The sequence below is a fragment of the Protopterus annectens genome, chromosome 11.part0 (assembly GCF_019279795.1).
Source record: "Protopterus annectens isolate FY-2018-M chromosome 11.part0, PAN1.0, whole genome shotgun sequence".
NCBI classification, from domain to species: domain Eukaryota; kingdom Metazoa; phylum Chordata; order Ceratodontiformes; family Protopteridae; genus Protopterus; species Protopterus annectens.
In genome coordinates this window covers 1556900363-1556926744 of record NC_056745.1, presented here as the reverse complement: position 1 = coordinate 1556926744, position 26382 = coordinate 1556900363, and the positions used below count along the sequence as shown (strand labels likewise).

Genomic DNA, 26382 nt, shown 5'->3' with positions numbered 1-26382 from the left:
AGAGGGGTACCACAGACATCAGTGCTGGGCCTTCATCTTTTTGGCATTTATTTTGCAGACATCCAAGCCAACATCCCCAAATTATGGTTGACTAAATCTGCTGGTAACTGCAAACTGAGGATCAAAGTTCACTCTTCCAAAGATATTAAACAACTCCAGATGGGAATGGAATATGCACATAGCTCATGGACTGAGCACAGTATCACCATAAATGCAAAAAAATGCAGAGTGGTAGTGTGGTAAAAATGCTGCCCCCACATCATGTTATAAATGGCACTCTTCAAACAAATACAGTCATAACTGACCTAGGGACCTATATGGACGACTGTCTCTTATTCAATCATCATGTTTTTACCACACTCAGGAATTCTTTCTACATGGCCCACTTAATTTCCAAAGGAATATCTTCAAGACCCAAAGCAGTCATCCCATCACTGTGCTCTTCTTTTATGAGACCACTAACTGGATACAATGCCGACTTTGTTGTGCAAAAATCAAAGCATATCATGTAACTCGAAAGGCCCCAAAGATTTCTATCCAAGAAAATTAAAGACCTTAAATTCTTCAACTATCTTGACAGATTAACATGACTCTCCTTATATGCAGTAACGTACCAGCTGCTCTGACATGACCTGCATCTCAGCTTTCAAGCCAAACAAAACCAAGTTTTACTTGACCTCCTATTTCTTTGTAAACATCTCCGGTAGGAACCTAAATGTACATCAACAAATAAATAAGTCTTTGCTGGAGGGATGTTCTCCAGACTCAATGTATTCCCAGTCTATGGAATAGATCACCAGTACAGGTCAAAAAAGTAGTGCTTTCACTACCTTTAAGGCTAACCTTGATGATACTGGATGTTATAAAAGGTGGCAAGAATTTTTAAGTACATCTACATAGATGTATCTACATCTCATCTTATGGTCACTGTGATTTCTTGTCTAGTGCTATTCCCATGTTGTAATGCTGTTCCTATGTTGTAAAGTGATCCTCGGTTCCCAATGAAACAAAAGACCCAAGATCTGCACATCTGTTTAATCATTTGCTGAACCCACATACTGCAGACACCTCATCACCTAATCACTGGGGAGGCAGTACCTATAAAAATGCTAGACTGTGATACTTGCTTTGAGTTCCACTACAGTTCTTCCAAGTTTAATATTGCCCTACTCTTTTTTTTCTATTTAGGTCATTTATCTAGGGAGATGATGACAGTAAGCACTAAATCATGCAATATCTGTTCTTACATGCCGGTGCAATACATATGTCATTTTAACTCTCTTAGTAACTTAGGCCATTCATGCCAATCTCACAGAGATGCATACCATCACAACTGCATAAGTCTGTATCACTACAAATAGACACCTAAGTCCCCACTGAAGCCAAAGGCAACAGGCAACCGTTATGTGGGGTGGAAGGGAAAAAACAAATACTTTTTTGTTAAGTAAAATATGTGACTTATCCATAAAGTAAGTAAATGTCCATACTAGGTAGACCAAACAGTCCTTATCAGTCATTTTTTTATGCTCTTTCCTTCATTTCTACTATAGACGCTCTCTATGTGGAATCTGCATATTCACCATCTGTCTGCCTGAGTTTTCTCAAAGTAATTCTGCTCTCTCTTAAATTGTTGAGACCGAAAATGGTCCAAGATGGATGGCTCACTTACTCAGATACCAAAGTCAGAGTCTCTCCTGTTAATGTACCATTAGAAGGCTCCATCTGTGTCAGGATAGTAAAGGAATGACATCCAGAAGGACGCCCCTCTAGTCCACCACTCTTACTCTCCTTATGTATACTGAAGTCCAGCTGCTCCTCTTTCTTAGAACTGTCCATGGTGGTGGTAACTTTGTGGGTTCTTTGGTGAGACAGGCAGTACAACGAATGATAACCAGCTCTTCCCTTTGACGAGCTCACATTTAATTTCAGCCCACAGGCACTTCCACAAAACGGTGAAAACAAATCTTCCTGAACATCACAACATTGCTGCTTTTCTATAACCACTGCACTGTACTTCCCCCTTTAAGTCTTAAGAGAATGACTTACTACAATGAGGGTAACTTCCTTATCTCCTAGCACAGCCTTTTTAAGGATGTATTTATGACTTGAAGCTTTACTCACTTGAGCGCAAACAAAAGTTTACTGGTTACTTCTCTAAAGATCATAACATCCTCCAAACAAAAAGCTCCTGTAATCTTGTCAAAGTCCTTCTCTCCAGAGAAACACCTTACTATGGATGGACTTGATGAAGATAAAAGCTTCCTGTTAAAATGTGAACCTTACTAGTACAAACAATATATACATAAAACAAAATGACATGTACCAAATCAGCAAAGCATATATACAGAGAAGGAATGTAATCAATTAATTAAATAAAAAATAAAATAATAAAAACCATGTGTAAATGATTTGTGATGTAACATCCTCAAGCTTTACTTTGTTCTCTTTAACACACCCAGACAACTACATTAAAAATATATGTGATGCCACTAGACTGTGATGTTTATATATAAAAGTGCCACTGATTTTTTTTTCTCCAAGTGTGACTTCCAGTTAAGTCTTCTAAAACCTGCAGCACATAAATTAAAATACATTACTTAATCTGCAAAACTGGTGTTTCTTCAGTGGAATGGAAAATGTGAGAACTTCTGATCTTTTTACAATAAAATGAATATGAAGTTTGTCTAGAAAGTTATAACTGAAGTGCTAATTAACTTCTTCTGGGAACTACAGCAAAGACGAATAGTATGTGAAAATGTGTGACAGTGTATGCTCTATAATTTACCGCTTTGTAATTTTTCCAAGGCCAGGAAGCTAACAAGTGGCAAAATGCAAATAGAAAAGTCTGTTGGGAGAACACAAGCTAAGAGAAGACAAACTCATGAGTATGTAAATGTTTCAAAATGCAAAAGTGTTCAATGCACCACTTAATAATCAAGCCTACTTCTCCCTCTTGCCATATTTACCAGCTATGTCATTATGGTTCTTACTTTTTTTAATTTAAGCATCTAACTATCTTTGCTAAAGCTCCCCCCCTTTCTATCCATACACATAAATTCCCTTTGACTATATAATATCTCTCCTTACAAACCATCCTCCACATTCTCATCTTCTTTCTACACCTCCAGTCTGCAATCCTGTTCAACCCCCTTTCTTACTCCTTTTCCTCCCCACTTCTGCCTTCCTTCCCCCTTTTTCTTGGAAATTTAAATCTCCAATACACTAGTAACTTTGATTTTCTTTACATAATAAGCTCATTTACTGCTACTCAATTATTGTAAAAGATGGGTATATACTTCAGTTATTAATGCTTATCCCATTTCTATATCACTTCCTACATATTTGCAATGTTTTCAGATGGTTTACAATGTACTCAGAATTCTTCCAGGTTAAACGTGACATTGGCCCATTAGAATCAGCATTCCACCCTGGTTAACAAAGGACAGACAGACAAAATAAAATGTAAGCCACACAGATCACTGAACAAGTTTGACAAAGAGTCAACTGATGAAAAGGGAGAGAGTTACCTTGCTTGTTGTGACTTTGTGTACTTTGCATTTGTGCGTCTCACTGAAAAATGGTGTGCAAATTGAGCAAGTAGAGTTAGGTCTAAGTAATTCATTTGGTAAGACATAGAAAAAGCCTAGCAGCAAACAGATGTTGATTTTTCCTTTAATGTACTTGTTCAATAAGGATTTTCTTTTTTCCCATGCAATTGCATATTTCTCTGTTTATTTAACTGTTGGCTGCATTGTTTAACTAATTCTTTCTTAAATAAGAACGTGTTTAATCATCCACTTTCAGTATACATGTGACTGGCTGTCTATTAACTGATAAGAAGGTATTTATTGCTAACTGGTAAGACAAAATCCAAAAGACAGATATAGAATAGCTGAACATACTAGTAAACCAAGACAAAGTTTAAAATTCAGTAACAAAAGGCACAGCACGACCATCCATATAAAACAGGGTTTATTAAATCCAAGCTTTCGAGTTAAAACTCTTTCTCAAGACTAAGTCATTACATTAAAACCACACAATAGATAAGCAACACCAGCCAATCAAAGAACACAAGTCATAAACATTAGATAATTAACTAAATTAATCCCTTCCAGAGTATTAGTACTTAATTAATGAAAGCGTCGTAAAAAGCACTACAACAAACTTAGTAGAGCACCTTAAAATGCCATATTGCAACTTAAAATGCTTCACATAATAAATAAATACAGCACTCTAGCTAACATATGCTTGTCTTAATTTCAAAATAGGTTTAATACTATTAATTTTATTAAGCCCTGGATAGACATCAGATCTAAAGTATTTTATCCATTTGAATTCTGCCCTCTCTGTTATGTTCACAATGTCCCCTTCCCTCTTACTCTTAAAATTTCTCTGTAGTATCCTAAATTTAAACACATGCTCACTCCCAAATTGTAAAATATGCTTGCTAAGTGCATTTGTTTCTACCTCTCTTCATATCTCAGATAGGTGGGAGCCTATTCTCTCCTTAAATTTGCAATTGGTTTTCCCAATGTAGAAGCATAAACATTTCTCACAATTAGCCAAAGAGGCTAAATTCTCACTATTACATGTCCCGAATGCTTTAAAATGAAATTCTGCTTGTGTAATGGGATGTATAAATTCTGTTTCCATATTAATATACTTACAGAAATTACAATTATGGCAGGGGACTGTACCTTTATTGAATCAAAGTTGTTCTTCCTGCTTACCAAAATCTTTATAGCAAAGAAGTTGTTTTAAGTTTTTTTCTTTTTTATATATAAAATAGTGTCTTTCTCCCACTATCTTCCTAGCATTAATATTAGAGCTTAAAATAGTCCAATTCCTTTTAATTATAGATGGAATCTGTCTGGAGTGTCTGTTATACTTCATCACATATCCCATTTTATTAAATCCAGCTCCCCTTGAGGAGCTAGCATTATAGATAGTATTGTCTTCTCTAAATAAGTATGGTTTACCTGTACTAAGTCATTCAGACTTAACATAGGATCATAGGTTAGTACTAGGCTAACTGCCCTTGAAAGCCATTTTAAGCCTAGCCAATTATCCTCTGTGAGATTCAAACCCTGTACCTTGTGTTTGTAAGGCAAACACCTTAACCATTAGGCCACCCTCCCAACCTCCCAACATATTCAGTACTCTCAGCTAACAAACTTCTATTGTAGCCTCTTGCCAAAAAAATCTTGTGTCATGGTATCAACTTCAGCTACAAACCCCTCTTCTATAGTGTTCTGTCTGCTAGCTCTTGGGAATTGACTTTTGACTACGTCTTTGTAAATATGGGTGGGGTGCATACTCGAATTATGCACATATCTGGTTGTTTGTACCTCTTTCCTATATATAGACGTATAAATTTTACCATTGATGTTCATCAATTTAGCATCTAAAAAAGTAATTTCCTCTACTGAACAATACATTTCAAACCTAAGGAAATTGGTACTACATTGTAGATGTTCAACAAATAACTCTAGTGCATCCCTAGTCCCTTTCCTTAGCAAGACTATGTCATCTACAAAGTGCTTATAGTAGATCAAAGCAGTGTTATAATAATCATTTTCACTAGAATCAAATAAGTATGTTCTTCTCATCTAGCCAAAACTATATTAGCATAGCTGTTGGCTACCGGTGTGCCTATGGCTACTCCCGTTATTGGTGATACGTCTCATCTCCAAACATAAAAACATTATTTTGCAAGACTATTTCCAACAAAGAACATATCAGTGAAATTTTGTTGGCTGCAAAAGTACTATGTATAACTAGGAATTCTCTAACATATTCAGTCCCTATATTATTAGGGAGGACAGTAAACAAAGATTTAATATCCATGGTTACAAACAGCACATTTGTCATATTAACATCCATAAATTCACCTAGCGATTCTAAAAACTCACCAGTATCTCTTATGTAGGATTTACTACACTTCAGTAATGGTTTTAAGTTGCTGATCCATGTATTTTAAAATCACTGTATTGGGCCATTGCTTTCCTGAGACTATAGGTCTCATTGGGGGATGTAACAATTTTTTATGGAGCTTAGGCAGCCCATAACATTACACTAGTGGTGTAACCTGACAGAACATGTCTCTGATGGCCATTAAAATTAAGGTTTTTAAAATTAAAGATAAAAAATGTACTGGTGGGCTGAGGACCAGATCCAAGCACAGCATTTGCTGTCTACAGAAACATTTTTTCACTGTGGTAGCCAGTGTTGGGATCGAAACTCTCACCTAGTCAACACAGCAATTTTCACAATGGCTAGCAGTGGTGACATTCAAACCTCTCACCTCGCCTTGCATGAAGTATCAGGGACAAACATTTCATACTTTACTTAGAACACCAAAGGCTGCAGCGCAAAGTACAGTTGTGTACCTACCATAAATGTAGATGTTCGAGTGTATTCACTGTTGCAGTCATTACTCTTGGGTTATTCTTCTGGCAGACTACCCGCAGTCGGCCAGAATTCCAAGTCTAGGTCCGGCGTCGGATGCTATCGCCTCTTCACTGATGTCAGTGCGCCAGGGGTATAAAAAATGCAACCGACGCCATTTTCTTCAGTTTTTCTTGCCCCAGATGCCAGGTGCCCCAAATAGGTAGGCTGAAAAATATATCAATAAGAAATGCATGCACAAAAATAACATTTCCTTAATCTACAAGCAAATACACCAAAAAGGTTGCATAGGATAGAGAAGTACAGATAAGTCCCAGCAAAGAGAAGGGGGATGGTGGGTGGGTAACCTGGACTGCAACAGTGAATACACTTGAACATCTACATTTATGGTAGGTACACAACTGTACTATGTTCATCGTGTTTCACTGTTGCAGTCAATACTCTTGGGTTGAATCCCAAAGCTGAGGAAGGCTGGCTGGGATAAATAGGATTAGGAGAGGCTATGAGGCCCTGCAGAACTGCAGTGGTGAAGCCTGCTCTGGACTTAGAGTACAGAGGCAAGTGGTAGTGCTTTGTAAAGGTGTGCACTGAACTCCAAGTTGCAGCCTCTAAGATTTCTAATGTTGTTACTCCCCTGAGGAAGGCTGCTGAAGTGGCTGCTGCTCTGGTGGAATGAGGCCTAATGCCCTTAGGCACTGATTTGCCATGTTGAGAATAGCAGAAATGGATGCAATGGCCTATCCATTTAGAAATACTCTGTTTTGAGATAGCCTTTCCTTGTGATCCTGCAGCATATGACACTAGAAGTTTCTGAAAGCTTTAGTTCTGTCCAAGTAGAAACGTAACTGCCTGTGTATATCCAAAGAATGTAGAATTTTCTCACCCTTGTTCTGTGGATTTGGGTAAAAGGTAGGCAAGTGAATGGTTTGATTGAGGGCCACACTGGACACCACCTTAGGCATAAATGTAGGGTTTGTCCTCAGAGAAACCCTGTCTGGATGAAAAATTATGAAAAGTTCCACAGCCATGAGTGCTTGTAACTCTGAGATTCGCCTTGCAGAGGTAATGGCTAGGAGCAGGGCGGTTTTCCATGATAAGAATTTAATATCCGCTGTTGATGCTGGCTCAAAAGGAGGCAGTGTGAGTTTTTCCAAAACAAAATTGAGGTCCCAGGCCGGAATTGGTGCTCTACTTGGAGACCTAATGTTTTTGGCCCCTCTGAGGTACTGCCTTATTAAAGAGCGAGAAAAGATAGGTGGTTCCGTATTGTAATGTGCAGAAATGGCAGAGGCATGAATCTTAACTGATGAAGAAAGGCCTTTGTTCAGCATCTCAGTCAGGTATTGTAAAATCTGAGGAATGTTTGGTAGAGTCGTGTCAATGCCTTATTCCTGGTTCCAAGCACAGAATCTCTTCCATTTTTCTGCATAAGACTTTCTGGTACTGGGCCTCCTGGCCTCCAAGATAACATCCATAACAGCTTTTGAAAGAGGAGTGTTCAGAATGGCTACATTATCAACCATGCTGCCAGATTTAAGGTCCTGAGTTGGCTGTGCAGGATCGGATTGTTTTGTTGGGTCAGCAAGTGAGAAGTTTGAGGCAATATCCATGCTGGACCTTGAGACAAGCACTTTAGGATTGGGTACCAGTGCTGGCGTGGCCAGTCTGATGCAATCAGAATCATTTTTGGCTTCTCTTGTCTGACCTTTAGGAGTACTCTGGGAAGGAGAGGTAGTGGAGGAAAGGCATATACGGTTAGATTTTTCCAGCTGAAGGATAGGACGTCCACTTTCCATGCTTGCTTGTGGTAAATCCTTGTGCAAAATCTCTACAATTGACAGTTGTGAGGGGAGGCAAATAGATCTATGTCTGGGCATTCCCATTTCCTTATTATCATCCTGAAGACTTGTGGATCCAGTTTCGATTCGTGGAGATCCATGAGGTTTCTGCTTAGTTCATCTGCCAGAGTATTTGTTTTTCCTGGCAGGAATTGTGCTTGCAGGTGAACTTGAAAGGCCAATGCTGTGTCCCATAAGGCCATTGCTTGTCTGCAGAGGGGGTAGGAATGTGTAACCTCCCTGCTTGTTTATGTACCACATGACCGTAGTGTTGTCTTTCTTTATCAGTAATTGTCCTGGATGAAGCAGGTCCTTGAAAGCTGTCAGGGCATTTTGAACAGATAGCATCTCTTTTTGATTGATGTGAAGATGCATCTGGTTTGCAGGCCATGTGCCCTGAATACATTTTCCTGCCATATGGGCCCCCCAGGCATAATCTGATGCATCCGTTGTCAGTGTTTGCCTGGCTGTGGGTAAACTGAATGGCCGACCCTTGTTCTGGTGACAGGCTTCTGCCCACCATCGAAACTCCTGTTGTAGGCAGGGAATGAGTGCAATTACTGTCTCCAGGCTGTGGTAATGCTGAGTCCAAACACTTTTCAGATACCATTGTAGTTTCCTCATATGCAGTCTGGCATATGGAATTAGTAGAATGCAGGAAGCCATGAAACCCAAGGCCTGCAGGATTTTCCATGCAGATAAGTGGGTTTTTGTTGCCAATTTCTTGAAGTAAGTAGTCAGTTGTTTTTATTTGTCTGGTGTGAGATAAGCCATCTGGGCAGTTGTATTTAAGCTTGTGCCCAGGAATATTATCTCTTGACAGGGCACTAGTTTTGATTTCTTTTCTTTTACTGTGTACCCTAGGCCAATTAGTAATCTTTTTACAAACACCAGATGCTTTAGACGAGTGTCTTTGTTCTCTGTTTGAATTAGGCAGTCGTCCAAGTAGGGATAAATTTTAATTCCTTTTTGTCTGCAAAACGCAATTACTGGTGCCAGGTATTTTGTAAAAACCCTGGGCTCAGTAGATAAGCCATAGGGCAGTGCAAAGAATTGGCCAGCTATGAATCTGAGGTATCTTCTGCAAGATGGTCTGATTGGGACATGCAGGTATGCCTCTTTTAGGTCCAAAGTTACTAGCCAAGCCCTCTTGTCCATCATGGACAGTAGCTGCTGTAGAGTCACAACATCTTGAATTTTGGAAATTCCAGAAACGTATTTAGTATAGACAGGTCCAGAATTGGTCTCCATGTTTTGTCCTTCCTGGGTACTAGAAAAAGTTTGGAGTAAAATCCTTGCCCCTGCTCTTGTTGTGGTACTTGCTGAATGGCCCTCATGTCCATGAGGGCTGTAATTTGTTTTTTTGCCTCTGCCCATTGATTGTGTGGCAGGCCCTTTGACCTTGGTAGGGTGTGAAAATGGAACCTGTAGCCTTGGGACACCATGTTCAGAACCCATTTGTCTTGGGTAATCATCTGCCAATTTGATGAAAAAAGTGCTAGTTTTCCCCCTAAGGGGGCTGTCAAAAGGAAACTGCTTGGAACCGGTAGAGCAAAGTCATTGGGACTGTTTCCTGTAAGGCTGTGATTTGTCTTCTCCGCTTTTGGAGGAAGGAGCACCCCATTGTTTTGGCCTGTATGAGCCTTGGGGCTGAGATCTGCTTCTGGGACGCCTGTATCTGCCTCTTTGTGGTCTGTCTGAGACTGGAAAGGACCAATTTTTGGAAGGCCAGTTCCTGCTAAACCTGGGTGGCTGTACCTGTAAGAAATCCTTCACTGTCTGCATGGATTTTGCTTTATCCTCCATTTTTTTCAACACCTCTTCTGCTTTAGTACCAAAGTATCATGCTGTAATGGTGCATCTAATAATTTTGATTTAACATGATCAGACAGATTTTGTTCCTTTAACCAAGCATGCCGTCTAATAACAGAACCTGTAACAGCGGCCCTGCAAGAGGCCTCCAGTGAATCATAACCACATTGCAAAGTATGCTTTCCCACTTGTTCAGTTGCATGCAATAAATCCTGCAATTCCTTGTTCTCTGAACATTCAGTATTTGTCAACATTTTTTAAGTTGTGACACTGAATATTGCTGATATTTAAGCATATGAAATTGACAATTTAAAGCCCTTACAGCCAGGGTGGCAAAAGTGTATACTTTTCCCCCCATCTGTCTAGAGCCCTAGAATCCCTATCAGAGGGGACAGGGTGTTTTTTTTTGCAGTGGAAGCCTTAACCCCCTTGGGACCCTGAGATATAGTTTCTGGGTCAGCAGCGGGGTTTTTATATAGGAATTTATGAGAATCGGGACCCTGTAGTATCTGTCTGGCAGTTGCAGGGGGTAAAAAGTCAGGGGATAGTCCAGACTCTGAAAATACATCATCTACAATGTCTAAAATAGGAGGAATGGCAAGGGGCCTATGCTGAGGAAGAAGCAGGAAGTCTCTGAGCTTTTTCTTAGACTCAGAATAATCTTGGCTCTCCCAGTGGAAATGCTCCCTCATAGTATGCAGTGTTTCCCCAAAGGAATAGTCCTCAGGAGGAGAGGCTGAAGGAATGGATTCTTCAGCATCAGAATCCTCATAGGGAAGCATGGAGAAATCCTGTTCAGAAGAGGAATCAGAGGAAATAGATACCTGATCAGAAGAATCATACTCTGTCTCTTGCCTAGGCCTCTTATCAGGAGGGGGATGGGAGCCCCTGATCAAAGTAATTAGGTCTTCGGCCATTTTGAACATCTGTTTTTTAGGCATGGAAGTCTGAATAGGAGAATGCTGTACTTGTTTCTTTGTCGTTAGAGCTGCTTTAGTCTTTGCCTTTGAAGCTGAGGATGGCTTAATATATAGTTGATTAGGTCTGAAGACACCCTCAGAAGCCGATGCCTGCTCAGCAGCTCCGGACCCATCTGAGGGATTAATTTCCAAGTGTCCAATACCTTGAGTATCCAGAGGCCCAGTCGGCTCCACGTGGGAGTCGGTAGTGGCCTGTGGCTCTGAGGTAGCGAGCACCAGGGGTTGCGAAAGCGCCTCACTGAGAACCGGCGACTGGCCTAGAAGAGGCTTCGTCGTCAGTTTTGGACCTCGGATGCCTATCCTTGCATTTTTAGTAAACTCCGGTTGTCGGCTGTTCTGCCGGCATTATATAATTAAAACTTCGGCCAAAGTAATGAAAAGCAAAATCGAACCGATGCTTGATAGTGCGTTGGTTGAATCTAGCACAAAACCGACCGCTAGCAACGTTGTGATCAGGGCCTAGGCAAGGAATACAGTAAGAGTGAAAATTCTTATGAGGTATTTGCTTCCCACAAGAAATACAACTGTTAACTTTTTCTGACATCGGTCTGGAGCAAGAAAAAAGTTTCCCCAACGGGGTACTTAGCTTTAATGAAGACTTCAGTTCTGAAATTCAACTTTGAAAATCTCAGGAGTCAGCCGACCGGCACTTGCGAACTGCTTTTGCTTCGGGCACCGCGCGGCAAGAAAGACTGAAGAAAATGGCGCCGGTTGCATCTTTTATACCCCTGGTGCACTGACGTCAGGGAAGAGGTGACAGCAACCGACGCCGGACCTAGACTTTGGAATTCTGGCCGACTGCGGGTAGCCTGCCAGCAGGATAACCCAAGAGTAATGACTGCAACAGTGAAACACGATGAACATCCACCATTTCAAACCCTAGCCTACCAAACTTACAATCACGTGATAAGAATGTTTACTCCAGATCAGCACAGTATACCTCAAATGACATAAAACCAATTTCAGCTTTAACTTCCATTTGTTCTTACTTTGATACGAGATCCACTAAGGTTACTACATTTAAATTGTAGTCTCACAGATGAGGTGGAAACGCCGTCTGGTATAGAACCTTTAAGCACAAGTACAGTCCTTAGCTCAGTTCTTAATGTAATGCATTGATCTCAGTGGACCATTTGTAGGCACAGCCCAGATGAGAAGGTTCACATAGGAAATGAAGAAAACATGTACAGATACAAGGATATGCTGAAAAACAAATACATAAACATATTTTTCAGATGCAAAAATATGCTAGAACATTTAGCTCAAAGAAACAGTTTACAATGTTTGGATTTTAAAATGGAATCATGCTTAGCAGAGATTTAGGAATAAGATGTAGCCATAATGACTGACATGGCTTATAGTACAGGGATAGTAGCATATCGTTGTATAGAGAGGAATGAAAACAGTAGAAGAGGCAAGTGAGAATAGTTACAAGAAAAGATACAATGGAAAGAAGAGAGAAAAAAGGTGAGGGAGGCATTAATAGGGAAGATGAGTAGAAAAGGAAAGATGTATGAGAGAGATGCCTAGAGAAGAGGGAAGTAGGATGAATGCCAGCCAGTAAGTAAGGGGATGCCAAAATGAGATAAGGAAGGATGAAGTAGGGGTAAATGAGAGAGCTGCAGGGTTCATGTAACATGACTCGAGTGAGTGAATCTGTACTTCACCTGGGTGAAGAGGTGTTTTTGAGTTGTTGTTTGAAGTCTGAGTACATTTGGACATCTTGGATTCAGAGAGGAATGGAGTCCCATTACTTAGGTGCTAAGATGGGAGTATGCACTGTAACTGCAATAACATTTACTTTTAGGAGTTAGTAGGGGAAAGTTGAGATTGAGAGATACGTCTGAGATTATACAGGGAGGGAAGGTTGGTGAAACATTTTTGAGTGCAAGGGGAACAATGTCTCAGGAGAAAACGCTTTGTGACTTAGTGATCCTAATAGGATGTTGGCTGTCAAAGACACTTGGAGCCATTTAGCTTTGGTGAGAGTTAGGCAATGGTATTCATTATTGGGTTGTTAGTAATGAATCAATAGATTTTACTGGAGATGGTTTGGTAAGGTGGTGGCATTTTTCTTTGAGGCTGCAGCTACAATGGACAGTTCATATTCAGGTTGAGATAAGAGTATCCCTTTGCCTGTGGTAGCTTTAGTTGGCTTAGACAGAAGATGCAATAGCTTGCTTGCCTAGAACAGTAGCGTGATGATCTTTTTGCATGTGTTTGGAATGTGTGGTTGAAAGCCAAGCGATCTTGCCTTGATCTAGCAAATACCAAGGTATTTGTAGGATGTGGTAGTTTCTATGGTGGCATTGTTAACATATTTAATATTAAGAAAGCTAGGTGTTTTGGCTATTTTTTGGTTGGCTGGTTCCAAATAGCATTTTTTTGATGGATTAAGTACAATTTTCTGGATTATTAGTCAATGATTGAGGGTATGCAGGTGATTTTGAAGTGAAGCTTGTATAACAGAGTGGGATTTGTTTGACCATATAGATGACCATGTCATCTACATAAAGAATTAGATGTATCTGAAGATTACCAGATGGGAGTTTGTTGATAAATATGTAAAACAGCAGAGGGACTAAAGTGAAACGCTTGGGGACTCCTTTCATAAGATGATCTGTTTCAGAGTTGGTGGTGCCTACTTTCACCTTGAAGGATCTTTAGGTGAGAAAGTCTACAAGACAAAGTTTTACACCATCACTAATGTCTATTTCAGTTAAGTTGTCAAACAGTAAGTTATGGTCAATTAATCAAAGGCTTTTGTAAGGTCAAAAAAAGACTGCTTCTCTCAGATTACATTTGTCCATATTGGATAGGATGCTATCTGTGAGGGAGCAGAAAGGTGTTGTAGTTCTGCATCCAGACCAGAACTCATATTGCTTCCATGGTAGAAGATGGTATTGATGTAAATCAGCAGTAATGTGTTAGTAGGTAACTTTTCCTAGTATCTTACCTAAAGTGGGAAATACTGATACAGGACGGATTCACAAAGCAGTAGTTGGGTTAGGTAGTTTTGGAATAGGAGTAATTATTTTTGTTTTCCATATCTGAGGCCTAATGTTATTTGTTATGCAGAGACTGCATACATGAGGGAGAGGGTGGGAGATTAAGTCCTTAAAAAGTGAATGGACCAATGGACTAGGTTATCGGAGCCTGGGTGAGTACCTTGTTTTGATTAGGTCAAGTTGTGCTTCAGTCTCTTTGGTTCTAATATTTTTGAAGTGGAATAATGGAATGTAAAGGGGAGCAGGATGGCTGTAGGGGTGGTAGACTTGTGTTATTGAGGTGTGGTACGTTAAACTAGCCACTACAAATTATACACACACTTCAAATCAGTACAGATACTGTGACATGAAAGCTGAATTTAAAATCTCCATGCTACTGTTTTCTGAAAGTGATATCATCTGAAGCTGTGTGCAACAAATATAAATCTGCTTTATATCTAGCCATGGACATGTATTTAAGATTATTATGTCTAGCCACATAACAAGGAATGTTATCTTCTTTTGTTGACATGGTTAGTCCCATTAAGCTTATAGCTTATTTTCAGGACTTAACCAAGATAGGATTTATAATATTGGGGATGGTTAGCAGGGAGAGTGTCAAGATTCTCCTACTCTTCTTTTATGGAATCTTTAACATCTACCGTTATGCTGCACTGCAGTGTATGTACTGGAAAAGGAAAATAACCACCTGCTGTGAGAATAGAACCCACAACCTTCTGATCTGCCAAGCATTAAAGGTAAATTTGCAACTTGCTGAACCATTAAAACTGCTCTTATCTCTTGGTTTTTACTTCATCTTGTACAATGTGTTCTAACGGCTAATTTTCCAAGAAAGAACAGAGAAAGGCAACTGCATTACAAAGTGCAGCTGCTCAGATAATGACATCCACATATTAGCAGATGTTTTCTAGGTTAAACTCATTAGTTTTAAATGGTTGTTTTAAGTGCAAATAGGAATTTATGGCACAGGTGTAGCTAGGAAAGGGCGAAGAGAGTAGCTGCTGTGGGTGCAGGCTGTGAGGCATGATGACTGCCAGTTGCCAGTGATGTGGGAGTGCAGTAGAGGCATTGATTTAGGACGCCACAAAGATATGTCTTCATAAATGAATGTCAATACTGCATTTACTGCTTGGCTGAAGTGCTTAGCATGAAGTAAGCATGTAAGAGTAACTGTAGCAAGCACCTTGATACAGTTTTTGTAAGCAGCTTCCTACAGTTGCAGGAGTTTTGCTCCTCAACTTAAAGTTAAGGATGCACCAGTTTGGAGATCTGCACAGGGTGCAAGAAAAGCTAACTATGGATGTGGCTCATTGTTTCATTAAGTAACTGGTATGGTGCCACAGGACATGAGCTAAAGCTAGGTCATTCAGATGGAAATCTACAGGTACCCTAAATTTCATATGTTCGTAGGTTTTATGGCAAAACAAGGTTCTCTCTTCAGGCAAAAGAACTGTACTAAAACATTAAGAATTCTCATAATTTTTTACCCTATAAGTTATTACGGACCCTAGCTTAAGGTAACACTGAGAAATAACTGACCACTTGAAGACTCAAAGTTAGGGCTGAGGATGAAGAAGAAACCTTTTTTTTCTAGTTTAAAGCTAGACATTCAGCATTTTGCATCACCACTGATTACAATTCCATTATGTATTTAAAAGAAAAACATGTAAATGCTGAAAGTGTAAGTTATACTTGATTCTTTCAGAATAATAAAAGATAATAAAAACTTAGTTTACAAAATTAGGAATTAAATAAAACAATTTACATTTCACTAACTTAGCAAATTCACATTCCATAACAGAAGCAATGACTGCATAACTGTATCAGAACTTGAAAGTACTATGACTGTTAAGAAAAGTTCCTCTGTTGCTACCCTAGAATGACAGTTCTAAAATATGCAACTAGCTTATTGTTCGTTTTTTATTTTTTATATTTTTCCCTAACAGATTTGTTTGATTTTCAATTGAATTTACAGGTTATAGGTCACATTAAAGGTGAGAAAAGTTTTGAAATGATTTAGTGTGGTCTCATTTTTTTATATATCACAAAAACCTGGCATTTTAACAGCGGTGTGTACACTTTTTATATCCACTGTATGTGTGTGTGTGTGTATATAAACACACACACACACACATATATATATATATATATATATATATATATATATATATATATATATATATAAGCATACATACACACACACGCACACGTACATATTTACACGAGTGTGCATATATAGATACATGTATTTCTGTAACAAATAAGGGACCCACCTCTTATGAGGAAGTAGCCTCCAATGATAAGAACCAGGCCAATGGGAGCCAAAACAAAACCAGCTCTGTAGTGGTAGTTCTTGTAACCGACAAAGCAGATGCCACTGACGGAATCTCCATCCACCTGAAATTCAAAGATAAGAAAAACTGACTGCCATATTATCCTTTATCAGGTACGCCTGACAATATTACAAAATATCAGTCCCGAAAACCAAAATAGTACAACTGCATAAAAACTCACCATAAACAGTAGATATGTGTACACCTCACTATTGCAGTGGCATTTCTTGTCCAGGGGAATCACCAAATGTGAATATCTAACTTGCAGTCCGACTTCAAGAGCTTCTGCAGACTCCCCTGTGAGCACAGCTCCTCTTTACCTAACTCCTTTGTCTGATGTACAGCACATAAGGACTAGATATTCACAGCTTCATTGAGTTTTTTTTGGCAGAAAAAAACTTAGAAGTGTCCCTTCATTTGTGGCCCTAAGAACCCCTCCCCCACATCTATGGTCTGTAAAACCCACAAGGAATCTTAAGCCAGCACACCTACATAGTTGTTAGTGCTGATGAAAGCAATGATGACTACATCCAAAAATCACCCAGTAAGTGCCTGGTCCTGGGAATCTGGTTGACCGCAGCCAAGAAATAACAATGGGGGCAGAACAGTGGGCTACGCACTGCAGTAATGGCCTCTGCTTGAACATCCACTGGTGTAACAAGTTGCTTTTGCTAGCCATTGGCGAATACTACCATTACCAAAAGGAATAATGCTAGGGAAGAGGATTCAGCATGCCCTGCCAATGGTCAAACTTGATCTGCTCAGACTACATGTCCAACTTGTAACGTTCAGAAAAAGTGTGCACCAAAGAATCTATAGATGCTTCACAAAATACTTGAGTTGATTAATTTTTGAAAAGTGCTGCAGTCATGGCTACTGCTCTGGGAGAATGCCCTAAATGGTACACTTATTTTGTTGCTGGACTCAGAAGATGATATAGATGGCCAACCACTTACAAAAGGTTTGTTTAGACACCCGTTAACTGATTTCACCTGGTATAAAAGAAATGGACAGTTGGTCCTTTAGTCCAAAGCCTGTAATTCTGACAAATGTAACACCTGAGGCACTGGTGGAGATCCAGAATGTGTAGGATCTTTCCACCCAGTACTATGAATTTTTAAGAAGTACAGGATTAGCTGGACAGCCTGATTCACTGCCAGGTCAGACACTACCTTTAGCATATTAAACAAAGAGCAGTCCTAAGGATGCCCCTGTTACTATGGAAAACTTAAGAGTCCCTCTATGAGGTTCTGCACCTGTGACACTCTTCTGGCCAAAGTAACTGCTACAAAGGAGAGGGTTTCCCAGAAAAGAAACTTTGAGATATAGAATAACTGGGCTCAAACAGGGCCAACATAAGCCTTTGAAATATAACATTTAAGCCATGGGGGTGCTGGAGCATTAACCTCCTTGGTGGCTTCAAATGAAGCAACCCTATCAAAAAAAAGCTTCAGTAAACAAGGGGTGGATAAGGGTGGTTCCTTGGACGGGCAGAAATTAATGGCAGAAGGACACGTCAACTCATACGTGAAAAAGGCCTTTGGAAAACACTAGACCAGGCAGTGTAACAGGTGAGGTTTTCATCACTGTTTTCTATATAACTCACTATAAAAAAAAACGTTTCCATTTGGCTAATTATGATTTTCTAATACTAGGTCTTCTTGATTCCTGTAAGATCATAATAAATTCCATTTGATATCTGCCCTTAACCAGTATTTTCTTCCACAAAGCAACCACAGTCTGTGTTTGCCTACTGGAGTTATTTCTGCAGCTAGTTCTGGTTTTACAGCCAAAGCTATTTTGAAATCACTGGACATTTAGAATTTGAAACTTTCAAAACTTTGAACCATTCATCTTTTATAAGGACTGCACCTGCCTTGCTTCACTTGTCTACTGTCTATGCTTTTGGTTGCTGCTTGGTTTTTTTTTTTTTTTTTACTACTTCAACAGTTTTTGCTGTTAGTAATTGCAGTAGTTGTAGCATTATAGTATTAAAAGTCTTGTCCACGTTTGGTGACTTGGTATTCTGCAGGGCACGTTCCACTACTTACTGTAAAAATACTTCTCTATAGCTTAATGAATTTTAATCTAATTTTTATCGACTTAAATACAGGCACCCTGGTGAAATCTTGAGACTGTAATACCAAGCCCCAAAATGATAAAAAAAGGCTAAAAACACAGCAAAACAGAGAATGTCAAACATCACTTTTCTCCTTTAAACTTCTTTTTTTTCCAAGGGAGGCAAGCTCCCATACCCCTCTGAGATTGCCATATCTCAGAGAAAAGGGAGTATTCCAAGAAACATTTCCACAGGCCACCTCTTTCTGTAGGACAGTGTCCATTCTGATATCCACCACGACTTTTTTTTTTGTTGTTGTTAATCAGAATGCTACTTATTCCTTAAACTGGGGCTGTTGAGCCTTCCTGAACCACAAGTTCCTTGCACTCCTCTGTTGGTAAGAACATGTTCTCTTAGGAATGAAAGATTTCACCCTACCACCAGCAAATGTCTTCCTCCTTGATTTTTTTCAGCTTTTCTTTAACTCATGACCAAAACAATGGTAAGCTGCCTCAGGAAGCACTGGCAAAAGTTGTTCTCAAAATGCTAAAGCCAGGCATGGCATTTCATGACCACGTCTAACCAAGCAGCATGTTCTACTCTATCCGTGGGGCACTGTGGAAAATCAGCATGGAGAGTTGCAAATAATTCAGACACCTGGGAAACCAGCCTGTGTGGATGTTTTCTTTGGAGCAACTTGTTCATCATTTTGATGTTTCTTTCTGCTAGGTCATACTAAAACATCACCATGTGTCAGATAACAGATACCCTTATAATAAAAGCAGCTGATGCATAAACATGGTTCTTAAAATGATCAAAATTCCAGGACAATGTTGGCTAAGGGTGTCTTACCTCAACATTACTGGTCCTTGAAAAGCTATAGGCCCTTGGCTGGTGTCCTTCAAGCAGGGTGTAACATACTGGACTAAACCTTAAACCCTCTCCAAAACCATCACAATCATATAGACTGCAGGGGGAACCCAAGAAGCTGGATGGAATGGATCATAAAGCCTTTTGTAGGACTTCCTTTTTCAAGAAGATGGGGTTGATGGGCCAGAAACCCATCTAACATCTCAAGCATCTCCCCAAATCTCAGATCATCAGGATAGGGATGTAAGGAGGGAAGCAAAGCCTGTATCTGGGGTAGGGGAGTCTAAGACAGAGTCTACGTGCTTCCTCATGCATCTCCATTTCCTAGACATACTAGAAAAGGTGTCATCCAAATGGGAGGGAGAGGAATCTAAGGTAGATACTGTCCTATCTCCATGGAGACGTTCTGGCCCTCTGTACTGTACCTCTGGGATGAAAATGATGGGGCCAAAGTCTCAAGCTGACTTATGTCAATGCAGGAGCCAATGTCATTGCATACTCCTCTGGGGTATCTTCTAATCTTAGGGATTCAGTCTACATCAATTCCTCTCTCTTGGTTGTCAAAATCAAGAAATGTGGCAGCTAAAAACTTAATGGGCCTGAAGGCTTCAAAGTTGAATGAGTCACTGCTGAAATCATCATCAAGGAAGACTTTAGCACAAAGGCCTCAAAAACCTGCAGAGTTGACACACGGAGTGATGGCAGCAATATTCGTGTTGACTGGTCTGTATTAGGGTCTGAATGATAACATCAACACCAAAAATCACCATCACAGATTAAGTAGTCAATGACAACACAAGGGTCTCTGTAAGTCTAGGATTCAGTGGGTAGAATACTGGTCCCAAATCCCCTTGTATGGGCACAGGAGACAGAGAAGAAGCAGATGAAGTGGAAATGGACCTGCTTTTTTCACCTTCAAGACAGTGGGAAGTTGATTTGAGTTTTGATCAGTGTCCTCCTCATTTCTTCCCGGTCAACGTGAAGACAAGAGCTGAGGAGAGACTTTGAGGACCTGTGTGAGGCAAGAGATGATTGTCTGCATTCCAAGTTCTTGGAAAGTTCAAGCACAGACAAAAAGCTATTTAAATGGCTTCTTAGTGGATTCAAAACAGCAGATACTACTAGTTTACAGGCTCCTAGAATGTTCGCTAAATTGTAGATCTCAACTCTGGTCTCTTTCTCTGAAGGAAGTTGGGATTCTTTTATAGGCTGCTTAGACAAGTAATCCTTAGGGGAATAATCCTCAACCCTTGTCTTCTCTCTTTTCATGTCCTTCTTTGGTGGAGTGAGGTCATTAAGCAGGAGTTCCTTCAAAATCATTTATTTGTATGGTCCTGAAGGGTCAATGAACCGAATGTTTTGTGTACATCACAAAAAGCATCTGAATTTTCCAAACCCAGGCACACAGAACAAAAAGTCTGTGTGTGTGTGTGTGTGTGTGTGTGTGTGAGTGCGTGTGCACATTTATACGTCCATCGGGGGGGCTTTATGGCCTTAATATGTACACTTCTAAAACATGAAGTCCTATCCTTATCTGTAGTAAACAATCTCAAATTTAAAACTAACAGTACAGCAGAAGGCACAGTTCACACATCAGCTTTCACAGTAAAGTTGAACCAGTAAACACTTCTATCTCAGTAATACCAGTTTCTGACAGTATGAACAATCCTAACAAAAAACAGTAAAATCTGAAAAAATAACATGAGAAAATGCAGAAAAACCAAACCAGACAGTCATTAACAGCCTACAAAATGGTGGTAGGAGTGCTGAAAGGAGAAGAAAAAAATTACTAACAGCAATCATTTTCCCAACTATAAGAAAAAAAAGGTTAGATCTAACCCGAACATGAAGACAATCAAAAGTATCCAAGAAATCCAAAAAACAGTGGAAAAAGGATTTCCATTCATTTGTGTTTCAAGCCTGGCAGAATCCACAGATGTACAGTTTCCAAGCAGCAAAGGAAATTCTGGAGAGTAGGTGAGGCAGGGGCATTGTGAGAACGAGGAGAGGTGGTTTAGGTTACAGGAGTGTCTTAAAGGTGCTCAACAACTATTGCTTGCAGTTGTCAGTCTATTGCTGAAGTGGACAAAAATAGATAATGTAGGTTTCCTGGTTTCTGTGGATTATATCTGCCTTTGGGCCAGTACCCAATTTGGAAGTTACCACAGCTTTCCTGTTCCTTCCAGATGTCTATTTTTTCTTTTTTTTTTCTTTTTTGCTGGTGACCACATGCTGGTGACTACATGCAGCATGGCTCTTCTGCATCCTGGAAAAGGGATATTGCGGGTCCAAAACTTTAAATCAACAGCAGTAAAGGTTTCCCCTTCTTTCTTGTCATCCACCATTTTCTCCATAACTTTTGGTGTGAACAATGAAGACCCGCATAAAAGGAGGCTTTAAAGAAGGATTTCTGAGCGCTTCAGACAAAATCTGTCAGGAGTAGCTAGGTATGATGACAGGTAGAAGCTACATCAGTGACTTAACTCTAGAGTCAAGCACATGTTGACAGCTGAAAGAGAAGAAATCACTGCCACCTGGGAAAAGAATTAATCATCCAGCAACTTCTCCATTGGCTTGACCATCTGATCTGCAACCTCATACTGGAACCTCAAGCAGCGGGATAAAAATTTTAAAATCCTTATAGTGAAAGTGAAGGATGCATAAACCTGTTTTCCAAAGCTGTCCATTTTAGATTTCTTATCTGGGGCACAACAGCAGGATTATGCAAAGTGGGAGCATTTTTAATTTTGACCAGAGCAACTATAGAATCACAGAAAATCTGAACCCAACAATTTCATTCCTTGAAAGGCTGAAGGAACCTGTTTGGCCTCCTCTGTAGAGGTGCCACACCAGTTGGTTCTCTCCATGTTTCTGTGACAGCAAAAGCAACCATCCTATCTGCAGAAGGAGCCACCCACAAAGGAAGGAAGGAAAGACAGGAAAACATGATGTAAAATTTTCTGTAGACATGACAAGGGATATGTGAACCATCTCCCCCTTTTCTATCATCAACAAAGTAATCTTCCCACATCTGGTGTTATCTGGGGGAGATGGCAGAAGTTTTGTGCCATCTGCACTGTCTGTGTCTGGTGTAAGAGATTCTAACAGGAATAACAGGAAGCCAATGTGGTGCTTCTTCTATGTGTGCCTTCTACTCCTCTTTGTGTGTGTGTGTGTGTGTGTGTGCGCGGGGGGGTATTCCAAAGAGAAGGAAGAAGATGGACTATTCCCAGACACACTACACTAATCCTGTTGGCAGCTCCAAAATCCTTTCTACCTAGAAGACTAAGAAGCCAAAGCAGTATGTGGATGCTAGTCTTTAGTCAAGACCCATGGATTTGCATTTGCAAAGACAAACACATGCAGAGCAATCTGAAATGTTGATGAGAAATCAACGTTTAAGCAGCACTTGGGGCAGAGGTCATTGATGACAAACAGCTGATATCAACATTTGTCTGCACCCTTGTAAATGCAGACAGCATCTGAATCAACCCTGGCACTGACTGGCCAACTACAAATATGGAAGCTGAAAAGCCCATTACGCTAAGGCCCAGTACCAAACACCTTATGCCTGAAAGCTTAAAGACTAAAGCACTGAAGACCCACAATGGCATGAAGGGTACTGGTGCCACTGTTGTTCCTTTGTTCACATCCCCACCTATTGGGGCTGCAAAGATACCCAAGTGCTGACAGCACTGATGTTTGCACCGCTGACAAAAATGACATGGTCTAGATGGAAGGCAACTAAGTCGAGGATTGTGGCCCCCAGCCAAAACCATTCATAATGTCAATGGCTCCACCCACATGAACTCTAGTGTCTGCAGTGTGTTGCACAGTATTGTCAGTACCTGCACCAGTACAGTAACCAGTGAAGAGATTGCAGAGAAAGAGGACAAGGAAAAAGCATCCCTATCCACCCTAGAAACAAAGGAGGAAGGGATGAGAATAATCTCCTGCTGCATCTTTGGTAGAGTCTTCACCTGCTTCTCATAGTCCAAGTCCAAAATAACAGAATAAGTGTGAAAGGAATAAGAATCACTAGATTTAGTAGACAAAGGTCTAAATAATAAGAAGTCTCTACGTTCAGCTTCAGACAATAAGCTTCTCTGGCAGACCAGGGAAGAGGTCCTTTGAAGAATGAGATTTTTCTCTATTCACACCTCCACTTGTGAGATAGTACAATTGTGTACACTTACCATAAATGTAGACATTCCAAGTGTATTCACTGTTGCAGTCATCACCTGTAGGTTATCCCTGCTGTGGTAGCCCTCGGCCGGCCTGAATACCAGAGTCAGTGTTTTTCTGCATCAGCTGCTGTCACCTGTAGACTGACGTCAATTCATCAGTGCTATAAAGCAACCAGCTGATGCCATTACATCAGTTTTTCTTGCCCTTACCAAACAGAAGCTCCAGGAGATAAGGCACAGAAGACATGGTGGTGAACAACCACCCCAAGAAGCTTATGTCTCCCAAAAAGAAGGAAGATATAAGGGGGGGGGACCAGGACTGCAACAGTGAATACGCTTGAACATCTACATTTATGGTACATGTACACAACTGTACTATGATCTTCATGTTTCACTGTTGCAGTCATCACCTGTGGGAAGATTCCCAAAGCTGAAGAGAGGGGTGGTAAGATAGTGAAGAGAACTAGAAAGGGGTAAGGAGGCCCTGCAGTACTGCAGATGCAAACACTGTCCAAGCCTTGGAGAAAAGAGTAAGGTGATCATGCTTTGTAAAGGTATGGACAAAGGTCCAGGTGGTAGCTTCCAAGATGTCCCTGATGGGGACTCCTCTGAGGAATGCTGTGGAAGTGGAGGCTGCCCTAGTGGAATGGGTGCAAACAGACTTGGGGGGAGGTTTCCCATCAAATCTGTAGCAGAAATGGATACAGTGTGATATCCATTTAGAGATGATCTGCTTGGAGATGGGCTTCCCCTCTGCCCCTAAGGCAAGAAGTTGGTCTGTTTTCCTGAAGGGTTTTAGTACAGTCCAAGTAGTATCTGAGCTGCCTGTGCATGTCCAGGGAGTGCAGAATTCTTTCCCCCTTGTTTTGAGGGTTGGGGAAGAAGATAGGCAGATGAATGGCCTAGATAAGAGTCACATTAGATATCACCTTGGGCATAAAGGAGGGGCATGGAAAATGATTAAGGGCTCAATGGCCATCAGTGCCTGCAGCTCAGAAACCCTTCTGGCTGAAGTGATGACACACAAAAAGGCAGTCTTCCAAGAGACAAATTTTAGTCCTGCTGAGGCAGCAGGTTCAAAGTGGGGTAGGGCAGTTTTTCCAGAACAAAGTTAAGGTCCCAGGCTGGTGTGGGAGGAATTCTGGGAGGCCTAGTGTAAGAAGCCCCTCTTAGGAATTGCTTAATCAAAGGGTGAGAGAACAAGGGCTGGTCTGTCTTAAACTGAGCCGAAATGGCTGAAGCATGAATCTTAACCGAAGAAAAGGTGAGGCCACTATTCAGTAATTCCGCTAGATATTCCAGGATGAGAGGGACAGCAGGTAGACAGGAACTGGCCCCTCTGGCCTGGCACCAGGAGCAGAATCTTTTCCATTTTCCTGTGTAAGATCTTCTGGTGCTTGCCCTTCTTGCCTCTGTGAGAATGTCCAGCACCTGCTTGCTTAGCAGGGGTCCTTCCCTTACCTTGGCAGTATCAGCCATGCTGATAGTTTGAGAGTCTGCAAGTCTGGGTGCAGCAACCCACCTCCTGCTTGAAGCAAGAGGTTTGGGATCTGTGAAAGCTGCTAGGGCAGATGAGATGTGAGGCTGCACAGCAGGGGGTACCAATGTTGCCTGGGCCAATCTGGAGCAATGAGGATGGCCTTGGGCCCCTCCTCCTTGATCCTGATGAGTACCTTGGAAAGAAGAGGAAGAGGGTGGAAGGCATACACAAAGAGGAAGTTCCAAGGGAAGGTTAAGGCATCTCCTTCCATGCTAGGTGGTAATATTCCCTGGTGCACAATTTCTTTAGTTGATGGTTGAGGTGCATAGCAAATAGATCTACCTCTGGGTTTCCTCACACTTGAGTGACTTTGCAAAAGATTTTTCTGTGGAGCTGCCATTCATGGGGGTCCACAATGTGTCTGCTTAAGTGGTCTGCCAGGGTGTTGTTGTTTCCTGGGAGGTACTGGGCTATAAGGTGTAGTCCTCCCATGGATGAGGCCATCAGTCAGAGGTTCATGGCTAGCCTGCGCAGGGGGTAAGATTGCATCCCTCCCTGTTTGTTGATATACCACAGTACTGTGGTGTTGTCTGTTTTGACAAGGAGAACCCCTGCCCTGAGATGAGGTCAGAAAGAGGTCAGAGCCTTCTGTACTGCAATCATTTCCTTCTGGTTGATGTGCAAGAGAAGGTGTTGGGCATCCCAAAGGCCCTGGGTGCACCTGCTCCCCAGGTGGGCACCCCAAGCAACTTCTGAAGGGTCGGTGGTGAGGGTCTTGCCTGTGGGATGGGGGGTGAAGGGGAGACCCTGGTTCTTGGCAGATGCCTCTGCCCACCAGAGGAAGTGAGGTCTCCAGAGGTTGAGAATGCTGGCACCAAAGGTTCGTTAGGTACCACTGAAGTTTCCTCATGTGCAGTCTGGACAGAGGAATCAGAAGGATGCAAGAAGCCATGTATCCCAAGGCTTGCAAAAACTTCCTTGCTGTGAGGTGACTTTGGGACGCCAGCTGACTAAAGTAAAGAGACAGGAATTTCTGCTTCTCTGGGGTTAGAAAGGCCATTTGGGATGCTATGTCCAGCAGAGCTCCCAGGAAGATGATACTCCTGGAAGGAGTCTTCTTTGATTTCCTCTCATTGATGGTGAATCCCAAGGAAGTGAGAAGGGTTTTGATGAACAGCAAGTCCTGCAAGAGCTTTTCTTTTCTCTCTGCCTGGATGAGGCAGTTGTCCAGATAGGGATAAATCTGAATATTTTTCTGTCTGCAGAATGCTAGGGCCAGGGCCAGGCATTTGGTGAAAACCCTGGGAACAGTAGATAAGCCAAAGGGAAGAGCAGAGAACTGAAAGTGCTGTCAGCCTGCTCTGAAATGCAGGAATTTTCTGCAGAACACCCTCATGGGGATATAGA

The 26382-nt window shown here is 41.1% G+C and overlaps 1 protein-coding gene across 1 annotated transcript in view; it reads right to left on the bottom strand.

Annotated features, from left to right (window-relative positions):
• The window catches only part of SMO (smoothened, frizzled class receptor), a 558191-nt gene that overhangs the window by 268161 nt on the left and 263648 nt on the right, over window positions 1–26382 (bottom strand). Inside the window, exon 6 of the mRNA XM_044088830.1 lies at window positions 16320–16443. Coding sequence (XP_043944765.1) covers window positions 16320–16443 — 124 coding nt within the window. The remainder of the gene's footprint in view (window positions 1–16319; window positions 16444–26382) is intronic.